Source organism: Labeo rohita, chromosome 12 (genome assembly GCF_022985175.1).
Source record: "Labeo rohita strain BAU-BD-2019 chromosome 12, IGBB_LRoh.1.0, whole genome shotgun sequence".
Taxonomy (NCBI): Eukaryota; Metazoa; Chordata; class Actinopteri; order Cypriniformes; family Cyprinidae; genus Labeo; species Labeo rohita.
Window position 1 is genome coordinate 18,740,343 of NC_066880.1, and position 22,679 is coordinate 18,763,021.

At 36.1% G+C, this 22,679-nt stretch overlaps 3 protein-coding genes across 3 annotated transcripts; all 3 read left to right on the forward strand.

Moving 5' to 3' along the window:
* The first annotated feature begins 772 nt into the window (after window positions 1–772).
* On the forward strand, window positions 773–5,273 carry zdhhc4 (zinc finger DHHC-type palmitoyltransferase 4). The gene is made up of 7 exons (XM_051124474.1): window positions 773–1,185; window positions 1,375–1,503; window positions 1,587–1,660; window positions 2,580–2,758; window positions 2,840–2,965; window positions 4,237–4,481; window positions 4,586–5,273. Exons 2-7 carry the CDS (start codon window positions 1,381–1,383, stop codon window positions 4,874–4,876), a joined length of 1,038 nt encoding a protein of 345 aa, XP_050980431.1. The 5' UTR covers window positions 773–1,185; window positions 1,375–1,380; the 3' UTR covers window positions 4,877–5,273.
* A 7,179-nt stretch (window positions 5,274–12,452) lies between these two features.
* On the forward strand, window positions 12,453–14,212 carry pgp (phosphoglycolate phosphatase). Its single transcript, XM_051123561.1, has 2 exons — window positions 12,453–13,225; window positions 13,313–14,212. Exons 1-2 carry the CDS (start codon window positions 12,631–12,633, stop codon window positions 13,636–13,638), a joined length of 921 nt encoding a protein of 306 aa, XP_050979518.1. The 5' UTR covers window positions 12,453–12,630; the 3' UTR covers window positions 13,639–14,212.
* Window positions 14,213–14,886: 674 nt separating this feature from the next.
* Window positions 14,887–22,623, forward strand: bricd5 (BRICHOS domain containing 5). The gene is made up of 6 exons (XM_051125126.1): window positions 14,887–15,074; window positions 15,246–15,374; window positions 15,934–16,080; window positions 16,158–16,265; window positions 18,455–18,608; window positions 22,214–22,623. Exons 1-6 carry the CDS (start codon window positions 15,021–15,023, stop codon window positions 22,306–22,308), a joined length of 687 nt encoding a protein of 228 aa, XP_050981083.1. The 5' UTR covers window positions 14,887–15,020; the 3' UTR covers window positions 22,309–22,623.
* Window positions 22,624–22,679: the final 56 nt, after the last annotated feature.

Sequence of the window (22,679 nt, forward strand, 5' to 3'; positions counted from 1 at the left end):
AACATTATCAACCATCTGCTTCTGAAACAAATAAAATTTTAATAATTAGATTCTGATGGACGAATAAACTTCTGAGTTCAGAAAGTTCGGAAGAAAATATAAAGGTTGTATTGTAATAACAAAGTTGGTATTTTAGTACATCATTACTGCATGCACTGCATTTTAATAAACGATATTATGCAATTATTTATTATCCAAATATTAATATAATACATTTTATGTACAAAAAAAAAAAGACGAATATATTTCGAAAAAAGAATAGGTAGGTCATTTGCAAGACTATAAGTGACCATGGGCCACAAAACCAGCCATAAGGGTCAATTTATTTTAACTGAAATGTATACATCATCTGAGAGCTGAATAAACAAGCTTTCCATCGATGTATGGTTTTTAGGATAGGACAATATTTTGCCGAGATACAACTATTTGAAATCTGGAAAAGGTGCAAAAAATAAAATAAATAAATAAATAAATAATACTGAGTATTTAATTCTAATTATTTAATTCTAAATACTGAGAAAATCACATTTACTTGTCGTCCAAATGAAGTTCTGAGAAAATCACATTTACTTGTCGTCCAAATGAAGTTCTTAGCAATGCATATTACTAATCAAAAATTAAGTTTTGGTAGGACATTTACAAAATATCTTAATAGAACATTATATTTACTTTTTGATTTTTGGTATAAAAGAAAAATCGATCATTTTGACCCATACAATGTATTTTTGGCTACTGCTACAAATACACCCGTGCTACTTAAGACTGGGTTTGTGGTCCAGGGTCACTTATTGCAAGATAAACTGAATGACTTCAAAATAGCGAGCCAGAAAAAATAAGAAGTAAACAATAAAAAAGAAGTCTGGGACGACTTTTACTTTGACAACTCAGTCGTAGTGAATAAGTTCCGTAGCAGTGTTGCCATGTCCGCTTTCCCACTGAAAACGTCGCTAATAGTAGTTTATTTACAGAGTGCAGTAGTGTAAAACGTTTTAATAATTTTACGTAAAAATATACACTTGCATACCTCCTTTTACTTATTTGGTAAGGCAAGTGTGTATGTTTTGATAGAACAGGTGTCTTGTTTTGTGTGGTGATCTGGCAACAGTGTTCCGTATTCACGTCTACTTCACCACACTACAGTCTGCACAGAAAAAAGGCGTGAGAATGGTGCTCAGGTGAATAAAGGTAAAACTTTTCTTCGCTTGCCCCTTTCTGTGTACATTAGCGCAACTGTATGTCCAGTATTGCTTAACTCTGCAACACATGTGGTTTATTAAATCGTTGTCTTATATTCGGCCATACTACTTTTGGTTTTGATTTAACGTTATACAAACATTGTGAAAAGTGACTCACTGTACTGTGATGTTTCGGTAGTGGCAAATGGACTTCCTCACTCTTTTTGGTATATATGTGGCAGTGGTGCTCACCTGCATCGCTCTGGTTTGTAAGTATTCAGGACAACAGCAGAGTCCTCTCGGTCTGCTTTTGGACAAGTTCACAGGGGTAAGTGAAGTCCTCCTGCAAACCTAATGATTTCTGTAACGTTAGTTGTTTAAAATGGAGCTAATGTCATGTTTGTCTTTCAGATTGTCTCACCATGGATCCCACAATGTCTCCAAAACATTTGTTACAGAACTATGCACAGGCTGTTCCATCAAAGGTTCACCACAACATGCTTTTCTACTTCATTCATTATAAACTGACAGGATTTTATCTCTAATGTAGTCAAAAACATGTTTTTATTTCTATGTACACTATCATTCAAATTATTGTAGCTGGCAAGGATTTAAACATTTAAAGAAGTTCCTTACGCTTACATAGACTGCATTTGTTTGATCAAAAATACAGTAAAACAATTGTGAAATATTATTATAATTATTTAAAAATAACTATTATCTATTTGAATATATTTAAAAATGTAATTTATCGCTGAGATGGCAAAGCTGATTACTCCAGTCTTCATTACATGATTCTTCAGAAATCATTCTGATATACTGATTTGGTGTTCAAGAAATATTTTTTTTATTATTATCAATGTTGAAACAGTTGTTCAGCTTAATATTTTTTTGCAGAAAGAGTGACACATTTTTTCAGGATACTTGAATATTCATTATAAAGATCATAAGAATAGTATTTATTTAATTTTGTAGCAGTGTAAAAATCTTAAATATCAATGTAGTGCGTCGTTGCTGAATAAAAATATAATTTATTTAAAAGAAAAAAATCTTTGACCCCAAAAACAAAAAAGCTAAACATTAGTGTATATTAAACATACATAGATGATTTTATAACTCACCTGCTAATGTTTATTAATGTGCACTGTCCTTCCTTGATAAATAAACTGATAAAATTGTTAATTAAACTATTAAAATAATAATTAAAATACCTGATACATGGACTCATTTAAGGCATTTTTTACATGCATGCATTTGGAAGAAACTTTAATCCAAAGTGATTTACAGTTATTTAGATTATGCAGTGTATTCAAGGTATACACTTTATCATTATATGTGTTTCCTGAACATCAGACTGTCACGTATATTTCCTCTAATCCTATGTCCATTAATTTGTCCCATTAGGAACAACTTCTTTCTTTACTTGCACCTGGTACTTGAAGTGGTTGTGTATGGAGAATTCTCCTATGAGGTTTTCGGTTTCTGTTTGGACATGGGCATAAGTTTAATCAGTTTGTGCATTCCTTACGTCCTCCTTGCAGTGAAGTCTTATCTCTTCTACCTGTGTTGTAGCAGAGACCCAGGTAAGCAAATTGAACAATTGTCTCATTGCCATTAAAAATAAATAAAATATCTGTACATTTAATTTGACTTTCCTTTTGAAGGAACATTGACAAAGGCGAACCATACTGCACAGCTGAAGGTCTACCAGTATGATGAAAAACTGTTCCAGCAGGGAGTCCAGTGTTCAACCTGTCAGCTGGTCAAACCTGCCCGCTCCAAACACTGTAGTAAGTATATGTTTGTCTTACTTTAAACATCATTACATCTGATTATTGATTATTACCAGTTAAATATTTTGATACTGTAAATTTAAAGCTCAAAACATTGCTACCACATTTTTTACAGTAAACATTTTTACCCATACATTTCATGGATTTTTTGCAAGAGTATGTCCTTGTAGGCAACGTATCCCAATATTATATACTACCAGTCAAAAGTTTTTGAACAGTGAGATTTTTTTTGTGAAGGTTTTTTTTGTTTTTGTTTTTTTAAATGTCTCTTCTGCTCAACAAGTCTGCATTTATGTGTTCCAAATTATGTCAAAAACAGTAAAATTCTTTAATATTTTTACTATTTAAAATAACTGCTTTCTATTTGAAAATATTTTAAAATGTAATTCATTCCTGTGATTTCAAAGCTGAATTTTTATCATCATTACTCCAGTCACATGGTCCTTCAGAAATCATTCGAATATTCTTATTTGCTGTTAAAAAAACATTTATTATGTTGAAAACAGCAGAGTAGAATTTTTTTCAGGTTTCTTTGATGAATAGAAAGATCAGAGGAACAGTATTTATCTGAAAAATAAATATTTTAAAACATAATAAATGGCTTTATCATCACTTTTGATCAATTTAAAGCATCCTTATATAAATAAAAGTAATAATTTCCCTAAATAAAAGTATTAATTTCTATTTTATTTAATGCTGCACAAGCTTTTTATTTTAGATAAATGCTGATCTTTGGATCTTTCTATTTCTCAAAGAATCCTGAAAAAAATGTATTCAATTGTTTTAAATATTGATGATAATAATAATAATAATAATAATAATAATAAAAATGTTTCTTGAACAGCAAATCAGCATATTAGAATGATTTCTGAAGGATCATGTGACAATGAAGACTGGAGTAATGAAAAATGTAGCTTTGATCACAGGAAATTACATTTTAAAATATATTCAAATAGAAAGCAGTTATTTTAAATAGTAAAAATATTTCACAAAATTACTGCTTTTGCTGTATTTTGGATCAAATAAATGCAGGCTTGGTGAGCTGAACAGAATTATTTAAAAAAACATTAAAAATCTTACTGTATTGTATATCACATGAAGTAAATAATTTTCCACATTTAATACAAGTTAAGTGGCATTATATTAAATAATTATCACAAAATAATTTCCCTGGCCCCTTAGTTTAAAAACATACAAGAAACAGTAAAGTAATATAATTGTTATTTTTCAACATTATGCATCAAATGGTGTTTATCTGATTTGTACAGGGGTTTGCAATCGATGTGTCCAGAGATTTGACCATCATTGCGTGTGGGTGAATAACTGCATTGGTGCCCAGAACACCAGATACTTCCTCCTGTACCTCCTGAGTGTGTGTGCCATGGCATGTGATATTGCAGTCCTTACAACAGACATGTTGCTCCAAGCTGTTCTACGAACTGGACTCCTGCATGCTCACTACATTGATGAGCAAGGTGTGCAACAGCCCGCTGGACCGTTCTTTATCATCCAGGTAATAATAAATTGAATCACAGAAATGTTCTTTACTAATAATTGAGATGTGGTGCATGAATTGTGTCTCTGATCAATCTTTTTCCATTGCATTTCTTGTTACAGCATCTCTTTATGACATTTCCAAGGATTGTCTTCATGCTGGGCTTCTTGGTATTTGTCTTTTTCCTCTTGGCGGGTTATTCCATGTTTCACATGTATTTGGCTTTGATAAATCAAACCTCCAATGAGTGGTTTAAAGGAAAAGGTTACAACTGCCAGCATTGCCATCCACACTCTGGACACAGCTGCCGGACCTCATACAATCCTTTTAGAGGTTTCTATCACAGGGGAATCCTCAAAAACCTTGGGGAAATCTTTTGGCCCTTATGTCCTGTTCAAAAAAAAGAAAATTAGACAAAGTGCATTATTGTTCTTGTTTTTAACTGTCTATTTGTATTCAACTGTATTTTATTGTGGTAAATGGGTTTTTATTAAATATTTTCTTAGCCTTATGTTTTATTGGTACCCTTTTCTCTTTCTTTTTTCTTTTCTCGGAGTTATTTTTATAAGAATGTTCAAATGTTCTTTTTTCAGTTGTTTTTCACTCAAGGTCAAAAGTTTACATACACCTTGCAGAATCTACAAAATGTTAATTTTTTACCAAAATGGAAGGATCATACATTATTTTGTACTGACCTGAATAAGATATTTCACATAAAAGATGTTTGCGTATAGTCCACAAGAAAAAAATTAATAGTTGAGTTTATAAAAATGATTCTTAATACTGTGTTGTTATCTGAATAAACAGCTGTGTTTTTTAGTGATAGCTGTTCATGATTCCTTTGTTTGTCCTGAACTGTTAAACTGTCCTCTGTTCTTCAGAAAAACACTATTTTGAAACCCTTTTCCTTCTGGAGCATCAGTGAGCATTTGAACCGTTTGTAATAGTCGCATAGGAGTCCCTCACTTGCCCTCCACGTGAAAAGATTGATCTCAAAATCATACAGTCATTGTTGGAAAGAGTTCAAATACACACCAAAGAAGTTCTGTGACCTGAAGACAATAAGGTTAGAGAGAATAAGTTTCTATATATGTTTAAAGCAGACCTGAAAACGGAAATAGGAAGGGAGTGTACAGATAAAGCAAATTAGACAGACACTGAGGGGCCAAATTGTTGACGATTTTGTAAACATACATAATGTAAATAATAAAAAAATATATGTAGAGAAGAATGGCTTCTATATTTAACAGGAAGCCAGTGCAATACAAATAAAATAGGAGTAACAGACTCATATATGCGAGCATTAAATATAAATGCTGTCAGTGAAAAGAATAACAGGAAAAGCCTTTATTCAGTTGTGAGTGCCATGCGTGCCTACAGTCTCACACGTAGTGGCGTGGCACAGGGGGGGACTAGCATCCCTGCCCCCAAAGTAAAAGTGCCTTTTCTCTCCTATGTAGGTGCCTCCGGTACACGATTTCTATCGTGCGTGATCCTTCCTGCCCTCGCAATGCTATTTCTACCCTGCCCTTCCATAGCTGTGTACACGCCACTGCTCACCAATGTTCTAAAAATTCACTCAGGAATTCAGCAACGATATAAAGAAATAGAATGTTTGTGTGAGACACTTGAATTAACATCGTAACGCTTGCTAGACCCAAGTTTTCTCATTACATTCTGCCCTTGAAGAGTAAACAACTGTTATCATGGCACTGAAAAGAAAGTGTTCTAGCATTCAGGTGTATGACGTTTATTCGAACACAAGCCCAACATCAAGCACCAGAGCGGCTAAAAACCATCAGCCCATCAGTGTTGCTGAGGAAAAAGAGATGTCAGTGAGAAAGAGGAGAAGAGTGGATAGTTTGGAGAGGCTGCCCTTTCTTCGTTTCTCTGACAGGATCAGCATTTCAGGTCAGGGTCAGAAAGTGGAGGACGAGGCTACTTCGCCTGAATATGAGGGAAAATCAAATGACCATTTGAAAAGTGCCTGTTTCCTACTTACTTAATCTCTTTGAATCATAAAATAATGTTTTAGCTAGCTATGATGGAAACCTTATTTTAAATTAGAGGAATATTTCTGCTGCATTGGATAAAGTGTTACAATACAATATGTTACGAACACACATCACACATAATATCAAAATCAAGTTCATGGCCATGAACAGATTTTTAATCCAAGACATCTTTAAAAACAGATGAAATGGAGCGGACAACTTGTATCATTGGTCTAAAGAGAAAAAACTGAAGTTCTGGCAGCACTCATGTGCACGACTTCCACCAGAGTACTAAATCCCCAACTTCAAGCAACAATGAAGCTGAGAACCATCAGCCCGTTAGTGCTGGTGAAGCAAATGAGATGCCAATGAGGAAGAAGAAGAGAATGGATAGTTTTGAGAAGGTCCACTCTGTTTGTTTGTCTGAGTGGAACCACAGCTCAGGTCTGAATCATGCAGTGGAAGACCAGACTATTGCGCCGAAATATGAAAGACAGGCTGAGGGTAAATCATTTGACTGTTTACTATATTAAAAAGTTCTACATAAGATTCAACTTTATAAGAGTATCATTGAAAGAACTTACTTATTTTTTCTTGTAGGATGAAGTGTCGTTAATTACCATGTTATAAATGTTAAAACAGATGAAACATGTAAGTTTTACTTTTTATTATGAAGATCTATCTGAAGAATTTTTTATATTCATATGAGTATGCAATATTTAATTATCATTTGATTAAAACAATACTTAATATTCTCTGCTTTAGATCAAAATTCTCTGCAGCATTATGGTCTTCAGCAAATTCTTTCTAGTGGCCTTGAAGTCCTCCCTCCTGCAGATAAGCAGAGTCAAAGCCTTCCAGCTCCAGTCCATCACAGTCCAGTCAATCCAGAATTAGGATACAACAAAGTGGACGTGAGAGCTGAAGGTGAGTTTACAGCCATAACATCAACATTACACACACTGCTGTCAATGCTTGATATTTCATATCAAACACAATGATTTATCTTTTACCAGATGACATTTTGAGCTGGTATGAAGTTGGCAAACTGCTTGGTGAGGGAGGATACGGCTCCGTCTATGAAGGGAAACGCTTGTAGGATGGCCTTGAGGTCATATATTTGCTCTGTAAAATGTTTTGTCTCACTTTTAGTGTATATTATGTCTACTGTTTAGTGTACTTGACATGTTTAAAAGTAATTGTAATAAATGCTTTGTTTTGCTGATCAGGTGGCATTGAAAATTGCCAGAAAGCTAAAGAACATGAAATACATCAATGTTGTAAGTATGCTACACACACTATCATTTACATTGTATACATTCTTAAAATGGTGGCTTTCACAGCAATGGCATGGAAGAACATTTTTGGTTCTACAAAGAACCTTGTTCTTGAACAGTTCTTAAAAAAAGAACCTTTTTTTAAGTTTGAAAATTTTTTTAAAACTTAGAAGAATCTTTTGTTCATTGGAAAGGCTCCATGGATGTTAAAGATTCTTCTCCATACATACCAAAACTGGACAAAATCCTTTCAATCTAACAATGATCTTTTAAATGATCTTTCTTCTAGCCTGGTCATCTCAAACCCCTTCCAATAGAGGTCGCCCTATTAATTCTTGTTAATAAGGGCCCTAAAGTTCCACAGATCATTCAGCTGCTGGACTGAAAGAACTAGATTACTGCCCCCCGAGTACTACATGGAGGGCAAGTACCACGGAAGACCAGCTACGGTATGGTCACTGGGGGTGCTCCTATTCAGACTAGTATGTGGGCACTTTCCAAAAGCCAGAGACATGGAGATGATAAATGACGATTTCCGGTGGGAGCCTGGATTGTCAAAGGGTAAGACAGAATTCATCACAATAAGGATGACCTATTATAATTCTAAATCAGGGGTGTCCAATCCTGGTCCTGCAGAGTTTCGTTCCAACTTGTCCCAACATACAAACCTTTAAAATTCTAGTAATCCTGAAGATCATGATTATTTTGGTTCAGGTGTGTTTAATTGGGGTTGGAGCTAAACTCTGCAGGACACTGACCCTCCAGAAGCAGGATTGAACACCCTTGTTCTAAATCATAAAAAAACAGAACAGACAAAAAAAGACAAGAAAAGTAAGTTTATTTAAATCCTACAGTTTGAAGACAGAAGATGTAAAGTCTAGGTAATAATCAGATTTTCTTTTCTCTTCCTCTCTCTCATGGTTCTGCACAGAATGCTGCCATCTGATTCAATCCCTCCTGCAGCAGGACCCAAGCCAGTGGCTTGATTTGGGGGAAATCATTTTCCACAAATGGTTTAAGGTACAAATAACTTTGAAGATCTGTTTACATTTGAAAGATTTTGAAAATCTTTTTCTAAAATATTCTGTAATCTATGTAGATGATATGCTGAGTTCCTGCATGTGTCAGGCTGACATAGGTGGTCGGTCCCTCCAAGTCTTGGTAGCATCTGGTACCTTGGTTTGAGGCAGTAATATTTGCATCTGGCAGTATTACTTGCATATTTGGACACCATATATGTAAATTCAATGTAAATAGTATAAAACCTAGGTATCAACCCTGCTCCTGGGGACACACTATTCAGGAACAAGACTGAAAACCTGGAGTGTAAAACAAAAATGTTTATTTAATTTCAAATGTTGGTATATAATAAAATGATACATATTTTTAATATTTATTTATTTATTTAAAGCGTTTAGAAATAAATGCACTAAAAAAGACTTTTGGCTGCACCAAACCTATGTAACTCTTTTACCCCTTATCCACAAAATAGTACCTGGTTCCTGGCCAACTCAAAGGTTCCTGCCATCTTATCCGCAATTACGGCCTCTTCATTCCCAGAATTTATTGTTACAGCAAAGAGTGCTGTCACTGCTGTGCCATAATTTAAACAGTTTATCTTTCCACATTGTATCATAGTATTATTTTCACTTTTTTGCACAGCATCCTCCTGAGTTGTAACTTCAATATTTGGTCAAGGTCTCTGTCATCAGGAACTGCACAACCCAATCTCATTATAAAATGTGTATTTTACAAGGTTGTGGTTTTGTATGAATTAAATACGATATCATATTGAAGGACATGATTTTTAGCAAAATGAAAGCATAAAGGTCCACCCATAACCCATCAAACCGTAACCATCAATGAGGCAGATTGTAATAAGCAGATTGTATGAATTTATACAAATTAGCCCCTAATTCAGTAAAACATAAAGAAGTTACAAACTGCCATGAGATTGTGTTGAACTTAAGAATAAAAGGAACATGAGAGGATGCCTAAAGTTCTAAATCAAAAAGTTAAAAATGCCACTGCAAAGAAAATGCTGCTTGCATTTCAGTTTTCATTATGCATTTAGGAGTGCACTGCAATTTAGGGAGGGTGTTGGAACATTTTGGGAAAAAAAAAAATGTAGGTCAAAGTTAAGGAGACACGTCTTTACCATGATACATACAAAGCTCTTTATCCACTTCAGAGGTGGTAAATAATATAGAGTTTTATGTTTATGAAATATCTGACTTATCTTCTAAGAAGAATTTGAGTCCAAGCATCACGTTCACCTTATAGAGATTCTGTAGCCCTATTCCTACAGAATCTTCCAAAAATCAGTCGCAGCAAAATCAACATTACAGAACATTTTCCCTCAAAGTCTTAGAATAGAATAGTTAGAATAGTTCACAAGTGTACTGTAAACGCAACAAGGCAGATGAGGTTTAATTTAGCCCCTCTAGTCGCATTTAGCCACTTATTAGCAAACTTTTTCAAGACAAGTATCCACCTTATTCTTCATGTGAATTTTCATTTGTAAATTTTATGAGTCTGGCTTCTGGACTCATCTGTGTTTTTAGCTGTACAAAAGTACTCGTTTTGCTGCTTGAAATTGCATTGTGTTGAATCAGAATCAGAATCAGAACAGCTTTATTGCCAAGTATGCTTACGCATACAAGGAATTTGTTTTGGTGTCACAGGCTTCCAGTGCACAGAGACGACAACAACAACACAGAGAAAATAAAATAAGTTGAGAATAAAAAAATACACATATGTAAATATAAATAGATAAAAATGGCAATATAAGATTTAAGAAAATAAATAAATTGCATATACAGTTGTGCTACAGATGATATAAAAAGAATAGAATAGAGTAGAACAGAATAGAACGAGATGCCGGGATGTACTGAGATGTAGGTGGTATCAAATAAATATAAGGTTATTGCACATATTTTTATTGCACAAGGTGGGGGGGGGGGGTCTGGTCTGGAACATTTAACTGTTCATAAGGTATATTGCCCGAGGGAAGAAACTGTTCTTATGTCTGGCTGTCCTGGTATTTGTGGCTCTGTAGTGCCGACCAGATGGCAAAAGTTCAAAAAGGGGATGACATGGATGTGAGGGATCCAGAGTGATTTTCTGAGCCCTTTTCCTCACTCTGGATGTATATAGTTCTTGAAGGGTGGGCGGTCCGAACCGTTCTCTGTAATCTTCTGATGTCTAATTTTGTAGCTGAGCCAAACCAGTGTATTGTATTACCGTATTATTTTAATGTATTATCTTAATTATGAACACACTGGTTTGTAGTGCAATTTTACCATTTAATCCATCCTGTTATTCTTCTCATTATTTTGCTATAGGGGCTAATGAACCGGAAGTCTCGCCCATAGGCTTACTTTCACTTTGAAGAATAGGATGGATAAATTTTAAAAAACACAACTACTAATGTATTTTATGTCATAGAATAAAACTTTTAAATATCTTAAGTTTGTGTTAACAACAGGTACAATTAACAGTTCACTAATCACCTATTGACTATGGAACCAAAAATGCTAAACTGCTAATTTGTTTTCTGGTTTTGGTCTACAAAAATAAGTAATTCCTGCAGCCTACTCTATAACAAAGTAAAATACTGTACATGTTTTACTCACAGCCTCATTTCCATTAAAGGAGAAGTTCACTCACCCTCTTGTCATCCAAGATGTTCTTGTCTTTCTTCAGTCGATAAGAAATTATGTTTCTTGAGGAAAACATTTCAGGAATTATCTCCATATAGTGGACTTCAATGGTGCCTCCAAGTTTGAACTTCCAAAAAGCAGTTTAAATGCAGCTTCAAATTGGTCTAAACAATCCCAGTTGAAGAAGACGGGTCTTATCTACCAATTATCTTATCATTTTCAAAACAAATTGACAGTTTATAGACCATTTCGCGAGATGTAAACAACACTGGTCCAGAAGCGCTTCCTGTTTTTTATTTATTTATTTTTTTAATTTCACATATACAAATACATCTTAAAGGTGCTAATGTAACATTTTCATCCAGTCAAATGTTATGTTGGTTGTTAAAAAAAAGAAACAGGAAATGTATCGGGACCAGTATGTTTACATCTAGCGAAATGGTCTATCTACTTTTCTAGGTCTATGTGAACTCCGTTTTTTCCAGGTCAATACAGTTAGGGTATGTCAAAAAACACCCATCTCATTTTCTTTCCCAACTTCAAAATCGACCAACATTGCCGCAGAAGTACCGACCCAGTGTTTACAAAGTGAACATGCATAGATCAAAGTACTTTTAAAAAAAAAAAAAAACTAAGAATTTTGACGTTGTAGAAAAAAACGGATGGGATTTTTTCGACATACCCTAACTGTATTGACCCGGATTACACAGACTACGCATGCGCACCGCAAAGACGAGACAAGATGAGCATTTGAGGTTAAAAAATGGTCAGTTTGTTTTAAAAATGACTGATTTGCTAGATAAGACCCTTCTTCCTCCACTATATGGAGATAATTCCTGAAATGTTAACCTCAAGAAACAGAAAAGAAAGACATGAACATCTTGGATGACAAAGGGGTGAGTAAATTATCTGTAAATTTTTGTTCTGGAAGTGAACTTCTCATTCAAAAATGTTAACATGTCGCCTACCCAAGGTATCATACTATTTGAAAACAGTTACTGGCCCTTTAAACCGGTGCGGAAGTGCCTTACTAGTATAAAACGTCACGTACAATGTCAAACGAATGAATCACTTGCACAAGGTAGCGTGCTGTTCGGTTGCGGCAACTAGTAATTTCCAGTTCCCTGTCTTTCTTTATCATCTGACATAAGCTGATCCGTCTAGTCAGCGGAGTAAGATAGGTGAAGATCAAATGTTATTTTAAGACAGAACGAGGACGAGAGTAACTTGAGGAATGGCTGCATCTAAATGTACGCGACTGACTGGTACTCTGAGCAGACAGTTACTGGACTCGGTGGACAGTGTGCTGTTTGACTGCGATGGCGTAATATGGAGAGGGGACCAGGCCATCCCCGGAGCTCCTGAGGTGATCAATTCATTGAAGAAAAGCGGAAAACGGGTGTTTTTTGTTACAAACAACAGCACGAAAACCCGACAAATGTACGCGGATAAATTAGGCAAGCTCGGTTTCGATGCCACCGCGGACGAAGTGTTCGGGACAGCGTACTGCTCAGCGGTGTACCTCAAAAATGTGTGTAAACTCGACGGAAAAGTCTATTTAATTGGGAGCAATGCGATGAGGCAGGAGCTTGAAGACGTGGGAATCCATCCGCTCGGTGTGGGGCCTGACCCCATCTCAGGAGTTCAGAAAGATTGGGCGAATGTTCCGCTCGATAAAGAGGTTCAAGCTGTACTAGTCGGGTTTGATGAGCACTTCAGTTACATGAAGCTCAACAGGGCTCTGCAGTACCTGTGCAACTCCGACTGTCAGTTCGTGGGAACTAACACGGACACGAGGCTGCCTCTGGAGGGAGGCAAAGCAGTCCCGGGTAAGCAGCAGATATGAATGACATCACAGATATGCATTACCTAAATCTCGTGTTATCATAACGACCTTGTCTTCCGCTTGTCTACAGGGACAGGGTGCCTCCTAAGGGCGGTGGAGACCGCTGCACAACGCCAAGCACAAGTGGTCGGGAAACCCAGCAACTTTATGTTCGAGTGTGTTGCCAGCCAGTTCGGTCTGGACCCTGAGAGGTGTCTGATGGTCGGAGATAGACTGGACACTGACATAATGCTCGGCTCAAACTGTGGCCTGAAGACCCTGCTGACCCTTACAGGAGTTTCTACTGTAGCAGAAGCTGAGGCAAACCAGAAAAGCGAATGTCCACAGAGGCAGAAAATGGTGCCTGACTTCTATATAGACAGCATTGCTGATATTTTACCTGCTCTACAAGCATAGTCATTGTTTACTTGAAATTACCCACTTTAATAGAGAATATTTATCAATACAGTATATGGGTATTAATATTTTAATAATCCAATTCACCCAAATAGGTTTAATAGAAATTGTTTGTCTCTACAAATATATGCAGTATGATTGTCATCAAGGCTTCATTTCAAACTGGCCTACCTCTTTTTGTTTTTTAAATAGCCCACTGTTTTATTGTTTTTTTGAAGGTAATATAAGGGCAATATGTTTTTATTTTATTTTAACTGTTTTCGTGTTTTATTTTGTCTTAAAGTTGTAATGAGTGTTTTTTCGGTCAGTAACGCTTGGGTGCTAAAAAACAAGTGACCCTCTAAATTGTGCCGTTTGTTTTTATTTAATCAGATGTACTTGTTCAGTTCTGTACTGTTAATTCACTGTGTAACATAATGAAAGAATATTATGAATATTTTCAATGATTATATTTTGCACTTGACAGCTTTGTCATTCACTAACCCATAAACCTGGTAGTGAGATTTTACTTATCACCACGGTTTGAACAAAGTGTTCATTTTGCTTAACTGATCAAATAAATAAGAACTGTTAATAAAAAGTGTGCTACTTTTGCTTTTTATTAATATATAGCACATAATATATATAGCACATAAAATATAAGATTTTAAGAAATTATATGTGACCCTTGACCACGAAACCAGTCATAAGGGTCTTTTTTTTAAATTGAGATTTATGGTTAGGATAGGACAATATTTGGCTGAGATACAACTATCTGAAAATCAAAATATTGAGAAAATCGCCTTTAAAGTTGCCCAAGTTCTTAGCAATGCATATTACTAATCAAAAATAAGTTCTGATATATTTACAGTAGGAAATTTGCTAAATACCTTCATGGAACATGATCTTTACTTAATATCGTAATGATTTTTTGGCATAAAAGAAAAATCATTTTAACCCCTACAATGTATTGTTGGCTATTGCTACAAATACACCCGTGCTACTTACGACTGGTTTTGTGGTCCAGAGTCACATATTTTTGGGTTCCTGTAATAAGACTGCACTTTAGTTTTCTCACTCTAACCACCTCTGAAGTTAATAAAGTCACCTTGGTCAATCAGCAGCCTAAGGGCATGGCCAGTCGATGCTTAAAAACTGGCTCTGCGATGAAAAGCCCTGTCCACAGTGCCGATCTACCTGTCCCCTTTGTCTATTGTCTGGTATAGGGGTAGCAGCCAGTGGGTTGGACTACCTGGTGTGAGGCAAGAGGTGGGGGGCAGAGGATGGCAGAGAGGAGTTAGACACCTATACTGCAAGCACCGCTGGTCAGTCTCAGTCATGAACATTGCCTTACACAGAAAGAAGTAAGACAGGTACCGTGAGGAGAAGCAAAACAGGGCAGAATGGTGAGGTGCTGGAAGCATTCAGAAGCCAGTCTGGAGGAGCCACAGAACATGGTGAGAATTCATTGCTGTTTTCCATTAGCAGTACACATACTTTAGATTATAGAACAAATATGTCAGACTGTGTTTTGCTTGGCTGTGTTTTATGTGTACAAACCATAAATACTCTTTAATGTGAATGCCTTAACTCGGAAGGAGATGAATGTGTTTGTTTGGATTTTCTAGCACTGTGGTCCCATGAGCTCCTCCGGGGTTCCTCACAAAGTTCTCTGGGGGAGTATCGCTGCCATGCTGCTCATTGTTATCATCGCTCTCGGTGTGACCGCACATCTAGGGCTACAGCACAAGACACAAGTAAGAGTCCAAGCATCTCATAAATTGGAACATTTTTAAGGCAAGACACCATTTTTTCCCCCATGCACTGGCCAATTCTGCACTGGGAAATTTTGTTTAATAACTTTTCATTTTATACCAGTGGAAAGAAAATTTTCTTAATTTTTTTCATGGACTGAGTCAGAAATCTAAATTTCAGTAGCATTTACATACACCAGACTTTCCTGTTTCATTCTTATCTGTATTCTAAAGGTTTTTAGAGAGGTTTTTTTTATGTATCATTCGCCTAGTTTATATTTTATTTTTCTAAAAACAGTAAAAATGTATTTTGTATTTAGTCATAAAAAGAAATATCCAAAACCTCTGTATAAACCTTTAATATATCAAAATAAAACAGTGTTCAGTTTTATGTTCTTGCAGTGTATGCAAATTAATTTATTTGCATATTTAGATATGCTGTAAAGGTCATTTTTGAAATTCTGAATACAATGTACTGTGATTAATTAAGTATAGTGATATGATATCACATGTGGTGTCTCGCTTTAAACGTTAGCACTGAAAACATAACTTTTCCGCACAGTCTTCATTACAGGTTGTCAGAATTCCCGATCACACAGGTGACTTGATCAATCAGTCAGCTCTGATTGACAAGCACAACAGCGTAGTGACCTACTTTGTGACTTCCCATGTCAACCACACATCCACAGTGATTTATGACATGAGACATGTAAGGAACTTTTCTTTCTCTACGGATTAGGCTTTTTCCTGAAAGCTCAGTTACATTGCCCTATCGCTCTTCCTCAGGGATTGGTATGCTATAAACCTGACAACCAGGACAGCTGCTTTCTTCGCCGGATGGAAAGTTTGGATTACGAGAATGTGCAATCTCAACTGAACAAGTCGGAGCAACAGGTAAATGATTTCTGATCTCCTGTTGAGTCTCCTATTTTTGTAGTGGACAAGACGCTCAGATATTTAATATTACATTACATTAAATACATATAAATATATGTATACACTACATTCTTAAACAAAGGTTCTAAAAGGGTTTTTTCCCATGCAGCCAAGCCATGGAAGACCCATCCTTGTGTTCCTCAAAGAACCTTTCAGTGAACAGTTCATAAAAGAACATGTGAAGAACATTTTAAGTATCTACATTCTTAAAAATAAAGGTTCTTTATTGGCATTGATGGTTCCATGAAGAACCTTGAACATCCATGGAATCTTTCAAGTGCAGAAAAAGTTCTTTATAGTGGAAAAAGGTTTTTTAGATTTTTAAAAAGTGACCCTGGATCACAAAACCAGCCGTAAGTAGCATGGGCATATTTGTAGCAATAGCCAAAAATACACTGTATGGGTCAAAATTATAGTTTTTACTTTTATGCCAAAAATAATTTGAATATTAATTAAAGATCATGTTCCATGAAGATATTTTGTAAATTTCCTACCGTAAATATATCAAAATGTAATTTTTGATTAGTAATATGCATTGCCAAGAACTTCATTTGGACAAATTTAAAGGCGATTCTCTCAATATTTTGATTTCTTTGAGCCCATATTTTCAAATAGTTGTATCTCGGCCAAATATTGTCTTATCCTAACAAACCATACATCAGCTGAAAGCTTATTTATTATTATAAAATCTCAGTTTCCAAAATTTGACCCTTATGACTGGGTTTGTGGTCCAGAGTCACAAATCTTCTTCAAAATTGATTGATTTTTAAAGAACTGTTCACTGAAAGATTCTTTGGGAAACCAAAAATGGTTCTTCTATAGCATCACTGCAAAAAACAACCATTTGGATTCTTTATTTCAAAAGTGCAAAGCACCTTTTTCCATTATAAAGAACCTTTTGTCCAGTGGAAAGTTTCCATGGATGTTAAACGTTCTTCATGGAACCAGATGCCAATAAAGAACCTTTATTTTGAGTGTACTATTCAAAAGTTTGGGCCAGTAAGATTTTTATTTTTTTAAAGAAATGTATATTTTATTCAGTATAGATGCATTGAATTAAACAAAAATGAGAGCAAAGTTTTCAGTTTAAAATAAATGCTGTGTTTAGATTATTAGGCAATGCTGTTTTTTAATATTGATTATGATAAGAAATGTTACCATGGATCATGTGACACTAAACCTTTGCCATCACAGGAATAAATTGTCAAGTCTCCTATTTTTACCATATGAATGAGAATATTCATGTTATTTGCTTTGGTGTATTTAACCAAATCTTGTTATTTCGGATGCAGCATCTTTTTTACACCTTATGCACCATATGTACCTAAACGTAAAGGTGGCTGGCAAATTGACTGACACTTGAACGCAGCACCACCCCAGTGCTCTGGGGTAGATTAGAGAGCTCTTTTGGCTGCTTTCTCCTCCGTGACTCCAGAAAGGGAGTAATGGACCGCACCAGCTCAGGAGGGCTTTAGTGTAGCCGAGTCCGAATTCCAGAGACCATCTGATCCACCTTGGCTGGATCGCCTTACAGGATGGGACCACAGGGTGCACAATGGCCACTCTGTTGGCTTTTTCCTCTTATAAGTCACTACTGGAAAGACAGAGCTCCCTTCCGCAAACAGAGCAGAGACCTGTGTTGGACACACTTCTCTCAGCACTTAACAAGGCGATTCATGCGCTGGGTTATGATCTGTGCAGAAGGGGATGGGTTGATGAACCGATAAGTATCGCTGACCACTTAAAATCTTGGTCTCGGTTGAGATTTTTGCATCATTGCGTTTGATTAAAGCCATTAGAAAACTTTTCGGAAACTCAATCCGTGGTCAATAGCCTTTTGAACAAGATTTCCAATTTTTTGGTGCACAATGAGCTATTGAGAAGCATAAACTGCCTGTCGCAGGCTCGCTCAAGCATTGCTCCGCTTTAACAAGTGTCTATCTGATCTCTCAGAGGAGTAAGTGGTGTAATTACAAATGCCTTTTGTACTAGAGGAAACACTTAAACCCCTCCAGACACAATTATACGATCGGGAGTTATACAGTGTATGAGTTCACACAGAAACAGTATAGTGAGTCTGTATCACACTATTAGAGGATAATTTACTTGGAAGTGATATACAGTGAGATATGTGATGATTCTCACAGGTTCGTCAGGTCTGGGTGGTGGGAAATCAGACTGAAAAACACACTGAGTTTTTGGGAGTGCTGTCCAGCAGTCGTGTCGACGCTTCCACCCTTCAAGAACCTCTTCAGTCCCTCTGCCAGCAGGCCTCTGTGTACTGGACTAGAAGTTTGGATGGTAAGAGTATGTCAGTAATACAATATTACATTATATTACATTCTGTCATGAAGGATTCCTGAAGGATCATGTGACACCATAGACTGGTATAAAATAAACAGATCAAAAACATTAAAAAATCTAAAAACCTCCAATATTTTAAAGGAGTTAGGACTGATTAACAGCATTTATTGCATAATGTTGATTACCACAAAAGACACTTTTACCTCTTCCTTCTTCTTTTTTTCTTTTTCCTTTTTTTATTACTTTTCTTTCTTTTTTTTAGGTGAAAGGAGAAGTCCACTTCCAGAACAACAATTTACAAATAGTTTACTCACCCCCTTGTCATCCAAGATGTTCATGTCTTTCTGTTTTCAGTCGTGAAGAAATTATGGTTTTTGAGGAAAGCATTTCAGGATTTTTCTCCATATAATGGACTGCAATGGTGCCCCGAATTTGAATTTCCAAAATGCAGTTTAAATGCAGCTTCAAAGGGCTCTAAATGATCCCAGCCGAAGAAGAAGGGTCTTATCTAGCGAAACCATCGGTCATTGTTTTCGAAAAATAAAAATTTGTATACTTTTTAAGCACAAAAGCTTGTGTAGCAAATGCTCTGGGATGCGTGTCCACGGGTCGTTCTTGAAAAATTTCACTTTAATGTGACTTGGGAAGAACGAATCGTCTCAGGGAGTGATTCATTCAGTCGCGCATGCGCAACATCCTATTAGGTTCTGTACTGGAATTAGTTCACCTGTTTTAAGTCTTCAGGTTTTTGTCGTTCGTTCATCTTATGGGGCTGTCATGTGATGCTGATTTAGCTAAAATGAACGAAATGACTCGAAAAAAAGATTTGTGTCAGACTCAAAGGTCCGAGTCAGTAAAATGATCCGAACTTCCCATCACTACTACGAATCACGTCTTCGAATCACCACAGGTTCATCGTCTGTGTACTCCGGCTCAAAAAGTTAGAGTATGTCGAAAAACTCCATGTTATTTTCTCCTACAACTTCAGAATCGTCCGACATCATTGTACCTTTTTGTTTGTAAACAGTGTTTGACTTACTTGCACTTTCTTAGTCTTTGCGTGTTCGCTTTGTAAACACTGGGTCTGTGGTTCCGCCATAATTTCTTCACGACTGAAGACAGAAAGACATGAACATCTTGGATGACAAGGGGGTGAGTAAATTATTTGTGAATTGTTGTTCTGGAAGTGGACTTCTCCTTTAAACCGACAGGCACTTACAATATATGTGAATGAGGATGATTTTTGGAGGAGAAACATCAGGCATATAATTTTATTCCACTTACATTCTTCTGTTACAACTTTTATAAGTTGTATAAATCATTTGTAAAGTAGTTTTACATTAAAAAGTACTTTTGTGTTTTGATTAAGTTGTAAGATTAAAGGGGAACGCCAGGTATTAAGACTTATATGGCTTAATATAACGTACTATAAATGATGTCTCTTATTTAAATATGTAGTAGAAAATCCATGAAATATTTATGTTATTTAAAAAAGTCCAAAATTTTGGACTAGAGGGCATCATTTTGACGTGAAATGGTTGCACTCCATGGGATAGTGGTGCTACCTGTTGCTATTTTTACCAGGACACAGTTTAGAATACACAACTTGGAAAATAAAATACTTATACGATGACCACAGATAGTGAAAAGGGTAACAGGTGGTGATGAATATAAGTGTAGTCTTAAACCAAATGCCATATCACTGATTTACTCAACCAGATTTACTAAACAGGGCAAATTAGCATTAAAGCGCAATTTTATAAAAGCACCGTTGGGAGGGGAAAATTCTGCGGGTGATTTACTGACAAGGTGTGCATTAAAGAACACAGGTGCAACATTTCCATAATGACCAGCGCAATCTACCAAGAGCAGCACAAATTACTGCCTGCTTTTTTGGGTGTTAAATAATGGCACAAATACTAGTAATTTGATGAGCCCCAACGCCTCCCAGATATTGAGTGAAATCCATGTTGAGAAACTACTTAAGTGGTTGCAGCGTCATGACAAGCATCTGAATGTTTGCATCCTGCCAGGATGGCATCTAGCGCTTCTTGTCTCTGCCGTTTGTAAGCTGTTTCAGTAGCTGTGGTCTACTAAAACAAAGGAAGTTTCATTCGTCCACAGGCGTCTTCCCATTTTTTCTCCTATTTGTATCACTAGGAATAGCAGACTTCCATCACTTCTCTTGTTCCCCTTCGTTGAAAATTACAACCAAAACACAATGTGGCATGGTATCAGTATATTTTCTGAGTTACGTTTTCCGATAAAATTTGCCAGATTTTCACAACAAAACCCACCCAATTGCTACCCAAAACTAGCCAAATCGTGTTTCGATAAAATACACATTTTTTTTGTCTTGGTTCCCCTGGTAAATTCGCATTTCAGGGACTAAATATGACATTATTAGGGTCGCTTCAACCTACGAACATCAAAAGCAACTCGCAGCAACAGTATTAAAGTAGCCCAGTTCTGCGTGAAAACTGCGGACTTGGCAACACTGAGTAGCTCTTCAGCCATTTCATGTCACCGAAGTAATGGTGCCCCCGTAGTCCAAAATATATATAAAACGATGTGGTTTTTTAAAAAAGTTGCGATAAAGTTGTCAATTTTGATATAACTTTACACAGAAAATAATAAGATATTTATTTGGTGTGTTGTTGGCAGGGGCTATTTACCAACATGTGGTTGGGCTACACAACATTACAAAAGATGGGTACCAAACCCGGCATCGATAGTGATGCAATTCTTGATGCAATCGACTCAACTTGTTCTACTTCCTTTTTACGTTTCATATAACTTCAGAAAGGCATTTTTTTTTTTTTTTTTTTAAAAGGAAGAAAATAATCCAAAAGTTGAAAATAAAGTGCCTCATGGATGTTTATCGGGTAGGGGTAGGTGTACTGAGGGCTTTATTGCCCAACAAGGCAGTATCCATTCAGTAATTGTAATACAAATGATAATTTACACTGAATACGTTATTGCATACTGTTTTATAATATACTACAATACTGAAGTACAGATATCTGCCACTATTTACAATGCAATATTTGCTATACATAGCAGTAAATACTGTAAATACTGCTATTTTTATATAGTGTAAATAAAATCTATTAATATTTGCACTTAGTTTTACACTGCATATAGTTGATACTGTATCTTGTTGCTATACTACTGAAACAGTGAGTAATTTAACATTTACAAACTGGCCCCATTCATGTCTATTGTAAGTGCCTCACTTTTTTATTTTAAAGACAGAAAATAATTTTTGTGCTAATTAACATTACACTCAAAATGCTGTATTGAGTTAAAACTCTACTGAGCCCATAATATTCCTTTAAATAAATGTTAAAACATTGTTTGAATTGATTTTTGTGACAAGAGAATATACAGGGACATTGCGTAAGAAGCCAAGAACATGCTGAGTTGCTCTTTAAAGAGCACGGTGACAGAAACCTAATCCAGTAGTGCAGCGAGATGGAGTTGTGACCTTTTTTAGAGTTGCAACTAGCAGAGCATGAACGAGGAACAGGACATTGATTATGATTGTCATCGGCACATCAATAGAAATAAGAACCTTGAGATTTTTTTCTTTTTTTCTGAAGGTCCTGGGAAACAAAGACTTATTTACTTCTGCATTGACATCTGCTTTCCCAGCAACATTTGTGTTTCCGTGTGCTTCTACTACTTGCCAGAGTGACATTCCACTGACGGTGTACCAGCACACGCCAAGGAAACAAACAAATGCGTTCACATCAATGAGAGCAACTGGAGAGGCTACGCAAATGCCATATTTAATGCCAATCTGGCAATGAAGGCGGAACCATCTTGTCATGTTATCTGCTAAATCCCTATCTTCATCCTCTCTTGTATTTAGCCCCATTTTTCCAGTGGTGTTTGAACATGACTTGGCTCTAAGACTCACTCCAGCTTGTATCTCTTGTAACCTGATGCAGATGAGTAATGGAAAACACTGTTGGTCTACAATAAAGCACCATTGTGTTCAAACAATCGTATATTTGAATGAGTATTTATTCTGGAAGGGAATAAATTCAATCATGTCTGGATAAT

Bases quoted from the DNA above. Each gene is read 5' to 3' on its own strand.
- pgp (XM_051123561.1), top strand. From the start codon at position 12,631: ATGGCTGCATCTAAATGTACGCGACTGACTGGTACTCTGAGCAGACAG. The intron at 13,226-13,312 runs GTAAGCAGCAGA...GCTTGTCTACAG, and splicing joins GGGAGGCAAAGCAGTCCCGG to GGACAGGGTGCCTCCTAAGG.
- zdhhc4 (XM_051124474.1), top strand. From the start codon at position 1,381: ATGGACTTCCTCACTCTTTTTGGTATATATGTGGCAGTGGTGCTCACC. The intron at 1,504-1,586 runs GTAAGTGAAGTC...TTTGTCTTTCAG, and splicing joins TTTTGGACAAGTTCACAGGG to ATTGTCTCACCATGGATCCC. The intron at 4,482-4,585 runs GTAATAATAAAT...TTCTTGTTACAG, and splicing joins GACCGTTCTTTATCATCCAG to CATCTCTTTATGACATTTCC.
- bricd5 (XM_051125126.1), top strand. From the start codon at position 15,021: ATGGTGAGGTGCTGGAAGCATTCAGAAGCCAGTCTGGAGGAGCCACAG. The intron at 15,375-15,933 runs GTAAGAGTCCAA...TTTTCCGCACAG, and splicing joins GGCTACAGCACAAGACACAA to TCTTCATTACAGGTTGTCAG. The intron at 16,081-16,157 runs GTAAGGAACTTT...GCTCTTCCTCAG, and splicing joins TGATTTATGACATGAGACAT to GGATTGGTATGCTATAAACC.